Here is a 14,936-nt window from a genome sequence, read left to right as displayed (position 1 = left end):
GGTTGTTGGAGGCAGCATGAGGAAGGGCAGTGAATGGCGGAATGAAGGAGTGAAGGTAAAAGTGGAAGAGAAAAAGAGGGCTTTTGAAGAATGGCTGCAGAGTAATAGTATAGAGAAGTATGAAAAATATACAGAGAAAAATGTGGAAGTAAAGCGCAAGGTATGTGAGGCAAAGAGGGCAGCTGACCTGAGGAGGGGTCAGGGATTGGGTCATTCATATGAAGAGAATAAGAAGAAGTTTTGGAAAGAAGTGAAGAGAGTAAGGAAGGCTGGCTCAAGAATTGAAGAGACAGTGAAAGATGGAAATTGAAGGTTGTTAAAAGGAGAGGAGGCAAGGAAAAGATGGGCGGAATATTTTGAAAGTTTACTGAATGTTGAGGATAATAGGGAGGCAGATATAATTGCTGTTGCAGGTGTTGAGGTGCCGGTGATGGGAGATGAGAATGAGAGAGAGATTACAATAGAGGAAGTGAGTAGAGCATTAGATGAAACAAGAGTAGGAAAAGCGTCTGGTATGGATGTTGTGAGACCTGAGATGTTGAAGGAAGGGGGTGTGACAGTACTTGAATGGTTGGTGAGATTGTTTAATGTGTTTTGTGTTGTCAATGGTACCAGTAGATTGGGTTTGTGCATGTATTGTACCACTATATAAGGGTAAGGGAGATGTGCATGAGTGTTGTAATTCAAGAAATATTAGTTTGTTGAGTGTAGTTGGAAAAGTGTATGGTAGAGTAATGATTAATAGGATTAAGGATAAAACAGAGAATGCAATCTTAGAAGTACAGGGTGGTTTTAGAAGAGGTAGGGGTTGTATGAATCAGATTTTTACAGTTGGGCAGATATGCGAGAAATATTTAGCAAAAGGTAAGGAGGTGTATGTTGCGTTTATGGATCTGGAGATAGCGTATGATAGAGTTGATAGGGAAGCAATGTGGAATGTGATGGTGGAAGGTTGTTGCAAGCAGTGAAAAGTTTCTACAAAGGTAGTAAAGTATGTGTTAGAATAGGAAATGAAGTGAGTGATTGGTTTCCGGTGAGAGTGGGGCTGAGACAGGGATGTGTGATGTCGCCGTGGTTGTTTAACTTTATGTTGATGGAGTGGTGAGAGAGGTGAATGCTCGAGTGCTTGGACGAGGATTAAAACTGGTAGACGAGAATGACCATGAATGGGAGGTAAATCAGTTGTTGTTTGCGGATGATACTGTACTGGTTGCAGACACAGAAGAGAAGCTTGGCCGATTAGTGACAGAATTTGAAAGTGTGTGTGAGAGAAGGAAGTTGAGAGTTAATGTGGGTAAGAGTAAGGTTATGAGATGTGTGAGAAGGGAAGGTGGTGCAAGGTTGAATATCATGTTGAATGGAGAGTTACTTGAGGAGGTGGATCAGTTTAAATACTTGAGGTCAGTTGTTGCAGCAAATGGTGGAGTGGAAGCAGATTTATGTCAGTGAGTGAATGAAGGTTGCAAAGTGTTGGGGGCAGTTAAGGGAGTAGTAAAAAAGAGAGGGTTGGGCATGAATGTAAAGAGAGTTCTATAGGAAAAAGTGATTGTACCAACTGTGATGTATGGATCGGAGTTGTGGGGAATGAAAGTGATGGAGAGACAGAAATTGAATGTGTTTGAGATGAAGTGTCTGAGGTGTATGGCTGGTGTATCTCGAGTAGATAGGGTTAGGAACGAAGTGGTGAGAGTAAGAACGGGTGTAAGAAATGAGTTAGCAGCTAGAGTGGATATGAATGTGTTGAGGTGGTTTGGCCATGTTGAGAGAATGGAAAATGGCTGTCTGCTAAAGAAGGTGATGAATGCAAGAGTCGATGGGAGAAGTACTAGAGGAAGGCCAAGGTTTGGGTGGATGGATGGTGTGAAGAAAGCTCTGGGTGATAGGAGGATAGATGTGAGAGGGGCAAGAGAGCGTGTTAGAAATAGAAATGAATGGCGAGCGATTGTGACGCAGTTCCGGTAGTCCCTGCTGCTTCCTCCGATGCCTTAGATGACCGCGGAGTAGCAGCAGTAGGGGATTCAGCATTATGAAGCTTCATCTGTGGTGGATAACGGGGAAGGGTGGGCTGTGGCACCCTAGCAGTACCAGCTGAACTCAGTTGAGTCCCTTGTCAGGCTGGGAGGAACGTAGAGAGTAGAGGTCCCCTTTTTGTTTTGTTTCATTTGTTGATGTCGGCTACCCCAAAATTGGGGGAAGTGTCTTGGTATATGTATGTATGTATCAAATCCTGCTTTTGCTTTTGGAACATTTATTGGTTTCCATTGTATTGACTAAAGTACATTTCTTGGCATCTGCGTTCATTTTTTTTTTTTCTGTGTCTAATGTTGTGCTCCATCTCCGTCAGCCTTGCTTTGCAAATAAAGCTCCAATTCTTCACGGCCCAATCTTGACGTCTGCGTCTGTTACTTAGAGGATACATTTGAATTAAAATTGAGTAATGGATCCAGTTACATAACAGCTGATTTCTCAGAACTTCACAAGGTTTCGTGTTTTTTTTAGGTGTATATGGAAATACTCTATGTATTATTATTTTTTATGGATATTTATATTGAAGGCGTTCCTGATGTCATTTTTCATCAATAAAGTTCCCTATCTCTATTACTGTCCATACTATTATCAAGTTGAAGTTGTCACTGGCGTTTTTTTGGCATTTCTTTCATGTACCATTTTGGCCTTTTATCATTATTATCAAATCCTTGGTTTCTCAACAGTTTCTGAGCTTCTATTTTCTATTCTTATATCGATTTGATCATTAGTTGAAATTTTCTTTGGTTTCTCAACAGTTTCTGAGCTTCTATTTTCTATTCTTGTATCAATTTGATCATTAGTTGAAATTTTCTTTGGTTTCTCAACAGTTTCTGAGCTTCTATTTTCTATTCTTGTATCAATTTGATCATTAGTTGAAATTTTCTTTGGTTTCTCAACAGTTTCTGAGCTTCTATTTTCTATTCTTGTATCAATTTGATCATTAGTTGAAATTTTCTTTGCAAAGGTCAACTAAGGACTTTTTCACGAACTCCTTTTACCTGGCATTTAGTCATCTTCAAGTACCCGCCATCCCGACCTCCATTCGCAACAAAGCAATGTAGCTACTTGCTTTCTTCTGAAATTCTCACATCAGTCTTTTTGTGTATGAAGTTCCCCAAGTATTTCCTCAATTTTGGTCCTGATTGTCTTTACGAATGTATTAGTTTTTTTAGTTTGTCTAATGATTTGGAGAGAATTGTTAATTCCATTTCAGTACTACATTGGATCCTTCTCTCTGGTTACGGTTCATTTTCTCATATACTGAATAGTCAGGCCTATTCTTTACAGAATCTCCTTTGTCCTCTTACATCGAACAACACTGAGATTACCAGACAATTCTTCTTTCACCCAAGGGGTTAACTACTGAGCTGTAATTGTTCAGTGGCTACTTTCCTCTTGGTAAGGGTAGAAGAGACTCTTTAGCTATGGTAAGCAGCTCTTCTAGGAGAAGGACACTCCAAAATCAAACCATTGCTGTTGTCCTGGTTATTTAGGATTCGAATCCATAAAAGCATATCTCAAGAGCAACTATAATTTGGTCATCAGCAGTCGATCGTCAATACTTCCTTATGTCATTGATCCCTTTCTTTCACTTTGTAGTTAGGTTCGCTTTCAAATTTCAAGCGCTAAACATCTGTAAGGAATAGTTCATCAGCTCAGTATAATGGTTTGTGAACATAAAAGTCCTTAATGTTCTCTATTTTAGTAAACTTTACTTGATCCTGCGTACGTTCTCAGGTTTCTTTATCTCTCCAACGCAAATATAAACACATACACACACGCATGCAAACACACACTTCTATAATATATATATATATATATATATATATATATATATATATATATATATATATATATATATATATATACAGTATATATATATACATACATACATACATACATACATATCTACACACATACACACATATATATATATATATATATATATATATATTTATATGTATATATATACAGTATATATACATATATATATTTGGTATTTTTTTTACTCTTATTAAGAGTGTTATGATTAATTATTTCATTGTGTACTACGTATGGTTCAGTCTAGGAAGAACAGAATGCACAGGATGGCCAGGACTATAAAAAATCTAATGCAACATACATAAAAAACTAATCGAACTACGTCACAGGAGATTTATACGCAGATCAAGAATAAGAAATTTAATATGCCGCCAGTTTGTGTTTAGGATATATGTATGAACAAATTACAAAATACAATTTCAATTCTTGGGTAGTGCCATAGCCTCTGTATCATGGTCTTCCACTGTCTTAGGTTAGAGTTCTCTTGCTTGAGGGTACACTCGGGCACACTATTCAATCCTATTTCTCTTCCTCTTGTTTTGTTAAAGTTTTCAAAGTTTATATTGGAGATATTTTTTTAGTGTTACTGGTCTTTAAGTATTTTATTTTTCCTTGTTTCCTTTCCTCACTGGGCTATTTTCCCTGTTGGAGCCCCTGGGCTTATAGCATTCTGCTTTTCCGACTAGGGTTGTAGCTTAGCAATTAATGATAATAATAATAATAATAATAATAATAATTTCTGTACAATATTTACCTTGATTTCTCGACAGGTAACTTTACGTGCTTGGAGGTCGTGTTTACCTTCAAGAGACGACTGGGCTACTATCTCTTCCACACGTACATTCCGACCTGCCTCATCGTCATCATGTCTTGGATAAGTTTCTGGATCAAACCGGAAGCTGTGCCCGCCAGAGTCACGTTAGGCGTGACCTCCCTGCTGACCCTCTCGACCCAACATGCCAATTCACAAAAGTCGCTGCCTCCGGTTTCGTATATAAAGGTGAGTGATCCCGCAGAGTATTGCGACTTTTTACCGATAGAGTTTATTTAAGTGTTTCCAGTTGCGTAATGTGTAAAACGATATTATTATTATTATGATTATTATTAATTATTATGATTATTATTAATTATTATGATTATTATTAATTATTATTAATTATTATGATTATTATTAATTATTATGATTATTATTAATTATTATGATTATTAATTATGATTATTATTAATTGTGATTGTGGTTGTTGTTGTTGTTGTTGTTGTTGTTGTTGTTGTACTACTACTACTACTACTACTACTACTACTACTACTACTACTACTACCCAAGCTACAGCCCTAGTTAGAAAAGGGTGCCGCAAACAAAATGACTCCGAGAGGGAAAGCAGAATAGTGCGGTGAGGAACTAAAGAAATAACGAAAAGATTTTATTAGAAATAATTAAAATAAGATCATGAAATGTATGAAGATCAGTAATATTAAGATAGATTAATCATTTATCACTTATAAAGCAAAAAAATTTTAACTTCTTAAGTTCCACAAATTTAACTACTGAATATTCTGAATCCCACCCTGAATATTCATCTATCTATAGTATATCCTCAATATTCATCCATCAGTTTTCAGCAAGTTACTATATGTTATGTGTACTCAGGAATATTCATCCATCGTATAACAACATAGTGTCTAATTGACACTGAATATTCATCAGTATGTTGTCAGCATATTGTCTAATGTGCACTCTTAAATAGTCTTCCACCAGTTGTCCTCAGATCATCGAATACACGTATAAATTGACAGCATACTGTTGCAATGTGTCAGCAGATCATGCCAAGTGCACCCTCTGAATATTCATCCAACGGTTCTCACCAGATCGCCTGATGTGCACACTGAATATTCATCCATCAGTTCTCTGTCAATCGTCTAATCAGCCCTCAGATTATTGACAGCAGGTTATCTAAACCTCACCCTGAATATCCCTCTGTCAGTTTTCAGCAGATTATGCATAATGCATAACTGCATCAGTCATTAACCCTTTCGCCCACGAAGGATGTACCGGTACGTTCTTGCAAAACACTGTTATTTACATGTTTTTGCATATTTATTTATAACTTTATGAGAAGCTTCAGGCATTTTCCAAAAGAATGAGACCAACCTGACCTCTGTGACAAAAGTTAAGGGTGTTAGAGCAATTAAAATATATATATATATATATATATATATATATATATATATATATATATATATATATATATAGCAAAATGTGCTCGAAATTTAACCTTACCTGGGGGTAAAAGGGTTAACAGACCGTTTAATGGCCACAAAATATTCATCCATCAGTTGTCAACAGATTGTCTCATGCTGTCTGTCTCTGAATAATCCTCCATCAGTTATTAGCAAGTCGTCTAATGCTCACTCTGAATATTCATCCTGCAGATCGTCCAATCCTATCCATCAATTATCAGGAGATTGTCTAATGGGTACTCTGAATATCCATCCTTAGTTATCAGCAGATCTTGTAATGACCTCTAAATATTGGGTCCGACGAATTGCCTAAATGATCTCAAGGAATCTAAAGGAAACTAGATTTACACAAAGGGTGTCCAAAAGAGCCAATGATACGCAAAACGTCCACAAAGGATGATAACATATAGTCGTATGTACTTAGTTTAACTTTCTTACGGTAGTATCTCAGTAGGTAGCTGTTGGCTGCAGGGCAGTGTACCAACCGTGTGTCACACGATCGTACATAATTCATTTTGTATATATTATGCTTGTATCTTCGCTCTTCCCTCGCACTAAAAAGAACCAGAATAAACATGTCTGCGTTTCTCCTCTGTAACATTGTCTGTTTCTCGAACATGTAATTTCCTGTTGCCTTGAGGTTTTGTATATAAAGGAGAGTGTTCTCTAATAAATTAACTCAGTTGCTTTCACACTGCCTTTGAGTTCACAACTTTCTCTCGGCCCGTCACAGCAGTATTATCCATAAGGCTGACTAGCCTGAAACCTATGGGCCCACCAAGGGCATGGGCCTATTCAACCTTTTTTTCCTTTAGTGTTAAATGTGAAAAGTATGGATTATTTACTTCAGTTGTAATATTATTGTAATAAATTATACGAAAAGAGAGCTTGAAATATGCGTGTGTTGGGGAATGTCGTAGGGCCCAAAGAAGCTCGAAACCTCGGTGTCCTGTCATGGGTTAATACAGCAAAGGGTGGCTGGTGCCTTGGCCAACCTACTACCTAATTGGAAGCTTATGTAACAAATAAGTAAAGCACCTTGAAAAAAATGTATAACTTAAGTAGAGAGAGAGAGAGAGAGAGAGAGAGAGAGAGAGAGGGAGAGAGAAGTTGGCTGTTGACCACACTTTTGTCTCTATGGTCTATATTCACCTCTCTTAAAAACAGAAGGTTGTTAAGAAAGCATTTCGCAAGTTTCGTTTTTAATACCTATCAGAGATAAAAGAAAATCACAGAGTCTGATCAAATGAGTTTGTAAGGTTTGACTGAAACTTTACAAAAGAACGTGAGATGAAAGATGATGAACGAGATGGAAGATGTGGCTATCAAGTTATAAAATCTGGAAGTGTCTTCGCCCATCTGAGGTCGGATGGGTTTTCATCTTGACATTCATGTGAAATGGACCAAGGAGTGCAGAAGAAAAACAACTGCAGCCATTCGAATATCTGTTATTCAAAAATGATTGTAATAGTAGTTTGTGTAAAATACGATTGACTTATTTATATACAGTAACAATATATACATCGATATCTATCTATATATATATATATATATATATATATATATATATATATGTATATATATATATATATATATATATATGTATATATATATATATATATATATATATATATATATATGTATATATATATATATATATATATATATATGTTTGTGTATGTATGTATGTACGTACGTATATATATTTACAGTATATATATACTGTATATATAGATTTGTTCCAACACAGAGACTTACCTCAAAACACTTTCTTAGGAGGTTACTGGTAACTCCTCTCCAACGACCAGAGTTTTATGTGGTTTACCCTACTTCCATGTTCTATACTGTCCTGAATAACGGGAGATAACATGACCTGGGGGCAATGCCCGATGAAGGTCGCGTGTCTTTGAGAAAGAATCGTCAGTAAGTTTTCTGGTCGGTTCGTGAGCACACGTGCTTCACGACGCTCCTCATACTCCGTGCGATTCCCTTTGTGTTTGGTTCCACGTGCTTTCCACGTGATCTGGATCTCTTAGTGTGTGTTTAGTGCCTTACCTACGTGCTTTTGATTTTGCTCCCTTGTGCTTTCCTAGTGTTTTAGAGCTTTCCCTTTTTGCCTTGCTTGTGTCTACGGCCCTTTGTGTTGCGTTATAGAGCACGTTCGCCGTTGTCCTGGGCCTAGAGCCGGTAGATCGTGCGGGGCTTTTCTGTCCAAGCCCGATGTTGACCCGCATACGCTGTGTACCTCGTGTAGGGGTAAAACTTGTTCGCCGTCGGACAAGTGTTCCGAATGTGCCAATTGGACCGAGGTCCAGTGGGTAAAATTCCGTACCAAAAAGAAGAAGGCATCGAAGAAGTCCCCTAGGAAGACTAGCGTTTCTTCCCCTGCGACTTCAGCAGGAGAAGGGTCAGGTAGGGTACAGCCGTCTTCCCCTACCCAGAGTAAGGGGCAAGGTAAGTCCAGGGAGAACAGGCAGATGGCTCCGCTTTCCCAAGAGAGGGAATTTGTGGGCGGTCCTTCGTCGGCCAAGGCAGTTCAGGCGCCCGTAAGTGAGTGTAGTGGGGGTCCGGGGGACGTGGCTCTCTCTCATAGGGGCCACGTCTCGTCGGGGGACCCCATGTGGTCTAATAGTGTCCCTTTTTCTTCGTCAGGTTCCTGGGTGGAAGTTCCAGGGGCATCAGCGACGGAGGGCGGCGTCGGCAGAGAGGAGTCCCCGCAAGAGGATCCATTGGCTTGTGACGTACCGAGGACTCCGATGAGGTCCCCACTGGACATGGAGGAAGGCCTAGGCGAGGCCTTCCCCGGTTTGGCGGGCCCGTCGGGATGGTTGCCGCCGTAAACTTCGCTACAGGAGAGTCTCCCCATTCCTTCTACGTCAGGGGTACGGCGTAGCCCCAAGAAAACGCAGTCACGTGCTAGGTCTCGATACAGGGGTAAGTCTTACTCGTCAGGACATGACTCTTCGGATTCGTCTAGCAGTGAACGGAGGAGATGACAGAGGAGGAAACGAGATCGGTCAGTGTGGAGGAACTCCCCTTCGCGGTCTCCCACAAGATCTCGGGACAGGGTGAGTCCCCGTTCCCCTCCACCCAAAAGCAGGAGACCAGTCTCCCCGGTAGGGACGTGGAAACGAGATCGGTCTGTGCGGAGGAACTCCCCTTCGCGGTCTCCCACAGGATCCCGGGACAGGATGAGTCCCCGTTCCCCTACACCCAAAAGCAGGAGACCAGTCTCTCCGAAAGGGACGTGGGTGTTCGTCCAAGGGAACAACTTTAAAGGCTTTTTCAGGTCTATTAGTTCGACACCTGAGCGGGCAGGAGACTGTCCTCCTAGAAGGGCCTCCACGTGCCGTGCCAGGGAATCACCAGATGAGCGGAGGGCTACATCTTGCAGGCCTAAGACCCGTCCTGGAGACGCTTATTCCGCCCAGCGGAGGGAGCCGTCGTCTAGGCCGGGCAGCCTCGACAGGTCCCCCCATCGAGAACCCAGAAGGGGACGGACACCTCTGTCGTACTATCTCACGGAGGACACCGTTTCGCCGAAAAAGACCTCGAAGAGGAGAGAGACGGCGGACATCGGAGGTAAAGGGAACCGAGGACCCCGCCATCACGGCGGAGACCGAGATCACAATTCGCCCCATCGGTCGGAAGGAGGGGAGGGGCGGGTTGTCGGTGACGGAGGACTCCGCGTACAGGAGAGTCCTTGCCTTAATTAGGGGTTATAACAACATTATAGAACCCGCCACTCAAGAGGAAGAACCCTGGACTTCAGGCCTGAACAAGTTCATAGCCTTCCCCGCCCAGAAAAAGTCCTCTCTCTCCCTTCCCGAGGCCAGTAACGTGGGGATTGGAAGGACTCACATCGATAAGGTCATATCCCGCAATAGCGACTCCTGCAGGGGTCACAGCTCAGCAAAGCTCCTACAGGGTTTGAAGTCGCAAACGAAATACTACTCTTTGGAAAATAGGCCGACCGGTGCTTGCAAGACCGAGGAAACCCTAGACATCCTGTGCCAGGGCATCTCCGACGGGAGGGCATCGGCAGCATCTACCTTCTTCTCCCCTTCCGAGTCGGCAATGATGGAGGAGATGTCTAAGGACTTGGTTAATGTGGCCTCCTGGCTGGATTGGTGGGCCACCACCCTAGTAGGCACCCAGATTCCTACAGACTCCATGGAGCCTGAAAAACGGGAGGCTCTGAATGAGTTGCTGGGGTCAGGTAGCCGCGCCCTTAAATTCCTGACCTTTCAGTCTTTGGCTCTCTCCGCAAACTGGATTCTCCGGAGAAGAGACGCCCAAGTCAAGAACCTTCCCATTAAGATTCCCGACAGGGAAGCGAAAGCCTTGAAGACCTGCTCCGTCTGGGAGGAGCAGTTTATTCCTACGAAGAAGCCGGAAGAGGTCGTGGAGAAGTTGGCCAAAAAGAGGGAGCTACCTGCCCTGAAGCCACAGACTGTGCGCCGCCCCGTCTTCATGAGGCCAGTGACAGAAGCACCCATGGCCGCGCGTGCCGCACCAACTCAAGGAAGGAGGGAACCCTCGTCAGGACAGTGGCCTTCCTCTGCGGTTCCCCCCCCCGAAGAGGATCATCCTCTACCCCCCCAACGTATAGGTCTTCTTTCTACTCCTCCAGGAGGGGGCGAGCAGGCCATTCCTCCCGTAGGAGATAAGATGGGAGGCCCCCCTCCCCTGTCCAAGCCTCAGGTAGGGGGATACCTCAGACTCACTTGGCAAGCATGGAAGCTCCACGGAGCAGATCCGTGGACAGTAACAGTACTAAAAGAGGGCTACAGGATCCCCTTCATGGAAGAGACACCCCCTCTGGTTCCAGCAACACAGGCGGACTGGTTGGTGCCCAAGGACCTGGCGAAGAGGGCAGCGTTGGACGAAGAAGTCACGACGTTGCTGCAGAAGGGAGCCTTAGAAACAGTGACATTCCCGGGTCCGGGGTTCTACAGCCGCCTGTTCCTAGTGGAAAAAGCGACAGGAGGGTGGAGACCTGTAATAGACCTGTCAGCTCTCAACAGGTTTCTCAGGAAAGTAACCTTCAAAATGGACACTCCAAGAACGGTCATGGCATCCTTGAGGGAGGGCGACTTTATGATTTCTAAAGACCTCAAGGACGCTTACTTCCAAGTGCCCATTCATCCGTCGAGCAGGAAGTTTCTCCGGGTCAAGTGGGGTGCCCAGGTGTTACAATTCAAGGCCCTGTGCTTCGGTCTTTCAACAGCCCCCCAGGTATTCACGAGGGTCTTTACGACGGTTTCCATATGGGCCCACGAACGGGGCATTCGACTCATCAGATACCTGGACGACTGGTTACTCCTTTCATCCTCAAAGGAAGACTTGAAACAACAGGGCGAAGATCTTCTTCAATTGTGCAAGACCCTGGGCATCGTGGTCAACTTGGAGAAATCGCAGCTAACCCCATCCAACAGGATGACGTACCTGGGAATAGTCCTGGATTCATTACAGGTCAAGGCATTCCCAGCCACGGACAGGCTGGACAACCTGGATCGAGTGCTCCGGCCCTTCCTTCTGGGTCGCCCCAGAAGAGCGAAGGATTGGCAAAGGTTGGTAGGACACCTGGTGTCCCTAGAGAAGCTGGTACCTCACGGGAGACAGAACCTAAGGGTGGTTCAATGGAACTTAAAAGAACACTGGAACCAGAAAAGTTCCCCGGACATTGTGGTGCCACTCCTGCAGGAGTCCAGGAAAGCCTTGGAATGGTGGCAGGATCGGTCGAACACCCTAAGGGGGATGCCACTGTCCTCCCAACCTCCGGAGGTCCTTCTCTTCACGGACGCATCGAAGGACGGGTGGGGAGCCCATCTCCGGGAAAAGACAGCAAAGGGGGCGTGGTCAGAGGGGGAGAAGTCCCTACACATAAATATCCTGGAAATGAGAGCGGTCCAAGAAGCCTGCAACCACTTCGAGGAGGACATGAGAGGGCATTCGGTGGCCCTAATGTCAGACAATGCAACGGTGGTGGCTTACGTGAAGAAGGAGGGGGGACTGAGATCAAAGGAGTTGTGCGAACTAGCCCTTCAAATCCTAAAATGGGCGGAACAGAAGGACGTCATCCTGACGGCAAGGTTCATTCCGGGGAAGAACAACGTCCTAGCAGACGGCCTCAGCAGGGTGGGGCAAGTGGTAGCGACAGAATGGTCCCTACACCCACAAGTGGCAAGCTACATTATACAGATGTGGGGATCCCCGGTAACGGATCTGTTTGCAACAAGGTTGAACGCTCAACTCCCCGTATTTTGTTCTCCCGTCCCAGATCCGAAGGCGGCAATGGAAGACTCCTTTCAGCACAAGTGGGACGGTCTGGACGTGTACGCCTTCCCCCCCTTCTCCCTGATAAGACAGGTCCTCAACAGAGTAAGGGCAGCAACCAACCTAAGGATGACTTTGGTAGCGCCTTGGTGGCCGGAGAGAGAATGGTTCGCGGACCTAAGGAACCTCACCGTTCTACCTCCTTGGCCTCTACCCGACAGGTCAGACCTATTAAAACAGCCACACTTTCAGCGGTTTCACAGAAACCCGCAAGCCCTTCGTCTTCACGCTTGGAGATTATCCAGTGGCTCCTGAAGAAGCAAGGGTACTCTGGCAAGACAGCCAGGAGGATGTCGCTGTACCTGAGGAAATCATCCACAGCCGTCTACCAGTCTAAGTGGGCGGTATTCGTGAAGTGGTGCAGGGACAAGAAGATAGAGCCCTTGGAAGCGTCAGTGCCCGTGATAGCCGACTTCATGGTTCATCTCAGGGACAAGTTAGCCATGTCAGTCCCAGCGATCAAGGGAGTTCGGGCGGCCCTGGGTCAAGTCTTTCTTCTCAAGGGCATAGATCTCGGCTCCTCCAGGCATATCTCCATGCTTATCAGAGCGTTCGAACAATCATGCCCCCCTTCCGCCCCTAGAATCCCGAGTTGGGACTTGGTGCGAGTCCTAGATATGTTACGGAAACCACCATTCAAGCCCTTAAAGGACATTGATGACAAGAATCTCCGCTCAAGGCGATCTTCTTGCTAGCATTAGCCTCAGCTAAGAGGGTGGGCGAGCTACACGGACTGTCATTCGAGGTGGAACACTCTAGGGGATGGAAGGAGGTAACCTTTAAGTTTGTCACATCCTTCGTCGCCAAGACTCAGAACCCCTCGGTGTGGGATCCGAGGTTTGAGAGCTTTTCTATTCCGGCAATCCCGAATAAAGGAAACCCGGAGGACCTAAAATTATGCCCGGTCAGGATCATTAGGAAATACCTTAAGAGAACGGCAAACCTCCGCCCATCTATCAAGAATCTCTTCGTCTCATGGGGAAAAACAAAGAAAAACATATCCAAAAATACGGTTTCGTTCTGGCTCAGGAAAGTGATCACGCAAGCCTACTTAAAACAAGGTCTTCCTACACCGGGGAAACCCAGGGCTCACGATGTTAGGGGCATTAGCACCTCTCTAACGTTCGAAAAGAACATGTCAGTAGCGCAGGTTCTTCGAGCGGGAACTTGGTCCAGCCAGTCGACCTTCACTGCACATTATCTCAAGGACTGTACGAGAAAGTCCCTAGACGGGTTTTCTATCGGGCCGGTCATCTCAGCCCTTCATTCGGTTTGACGGCTCAAGCCCCAGGCTCAATCGCGAAACATAAAGTATCTAGACACAAGGAGCCAAGTTCTATTTTCCCCCCTTTTCTCACTTTCTCGTACCATCAGTCATCAAGAATATCGCTCATTACACAAGACGGAAATTCGCCATATCAAGCACAACGAAGACATTGCAGAAGGGTAAGTGTTATATCACACTTAATGAGTCTCTTATGTAGTTTTCCCTACTGTCCATCGGGGTCAGGGGTTAAGGGCACTCCCTCCTCCTAAGGTGTAAGTCTCCTAAGAAAGTGTTTCGAGGTAAGTCTCTCTGTCGGAACAAATCACAAATTTTAAGTAATTTGTATTTTTCCTAACAATACTTACCGAGAAACACTTTCGAGTTATGGCCCCCCCAACCGTCCCCGCATTGCCCCACTGACCTCGTGGTATTGTTCCTTACATAAAACTTCCTGATGATTCCTTCTCAAAGACACGCGACCTTCATCGGGCATTGCCCCCAGGTCATGTTATCTCCCGTTATTCAGGACAGTATAGAACATGGAAGTAGGGTAAACTACATAAAACTCTGGTCGTCGGAGAGGAGTTACCAGTAACCTCCTAAGAAAGTGTTTCTCGGTAAGTATTGTTAGGAAAAATACAAATTACTTAAAATTCGTGATATATATACATATACATATACATATACATATATATATATGTATATATATATATATATATATATATATATATATATATATATATATATATATATATATATATATATATATATATATATATACACACACACACACACACACACACGATGTGCACCCTGACCAAAGTATATTGTGGACTGCTTCGTCATGCATCCCTCATGAATTAGTAGGACGAGTCCTCTACCATAGCATGAACACCTTAAATCGTCTTAATTTGAGATCAGTCTGAGCTACTAACTAGAACATTAACTAGTCTTGGGTAGTGCCATAGCCTCTATACCATGGTCTTTCACTCTCTTGGGGCAGAGTTCTCTTGCTTGAGGGTACACACGGGCTCACTATTCTATCTTATTTTTTTTACACTTGTGTTAAGTTTATATATGAAAAATATATTTTAATGTTGTTTCTCTTGAGAATTTAATTTTTATTGTTCATTATTTTTCTTGCAGTTTATTGATTTCCTTCTTTTCTTTTCCTCATTGGGCTATTTTTCCCTGTTGGAGCCCTTAGGCTTCTAGCATCCTGCTTTTCCAACTATGGTTGTAG

The 14,936-nt window shown here is 43.7% G+C and overlaps 1 protein-coding gene across 1 annotated transcript in view; it reads left to right on the top strand.

Annotated features, from left to right (window-relative positions):
* LOC137646143 (glycine receptor subunit alpha-2-like) overlaps window positions 1-4,900 on the top strand; it is a 584,222-nt gene extending 579,322 nt beyond the window's left edge. The window contains exon 8 of the mRNA XM_068379355.1: window positions 4,620-4,900. Coding sequence (XP_068235456.1) covers window positions 4,620-4,900 — 281 coding nt within the window. The remainder of the gene's footprint in view (window positions 1-4,619) is intronic.
* Window positions 4,901-14,936: the final 10,036 nt, after the last annotated feature.

This window comes from Palaemon carinicauda, chromosome 1, assembly GCF_036898095.1.
Source record: "Palaemon carinicauda isolate YSFRI2023 chromosome 1, ASM3689809v2, whole genome shotgun sequence".
Lineage (NCBI taxonomy): Eukaryota > Metazoa > Arthropoda > Malacostraca > Decapoda > Palaemonidae > Palaemon > Palaemon carinicauda.
The sequence above is the reverse complement of the archived record's forward strand: the minus strand, read 5'-3'. Positions and strand labels throughout refer to the sequence as shown.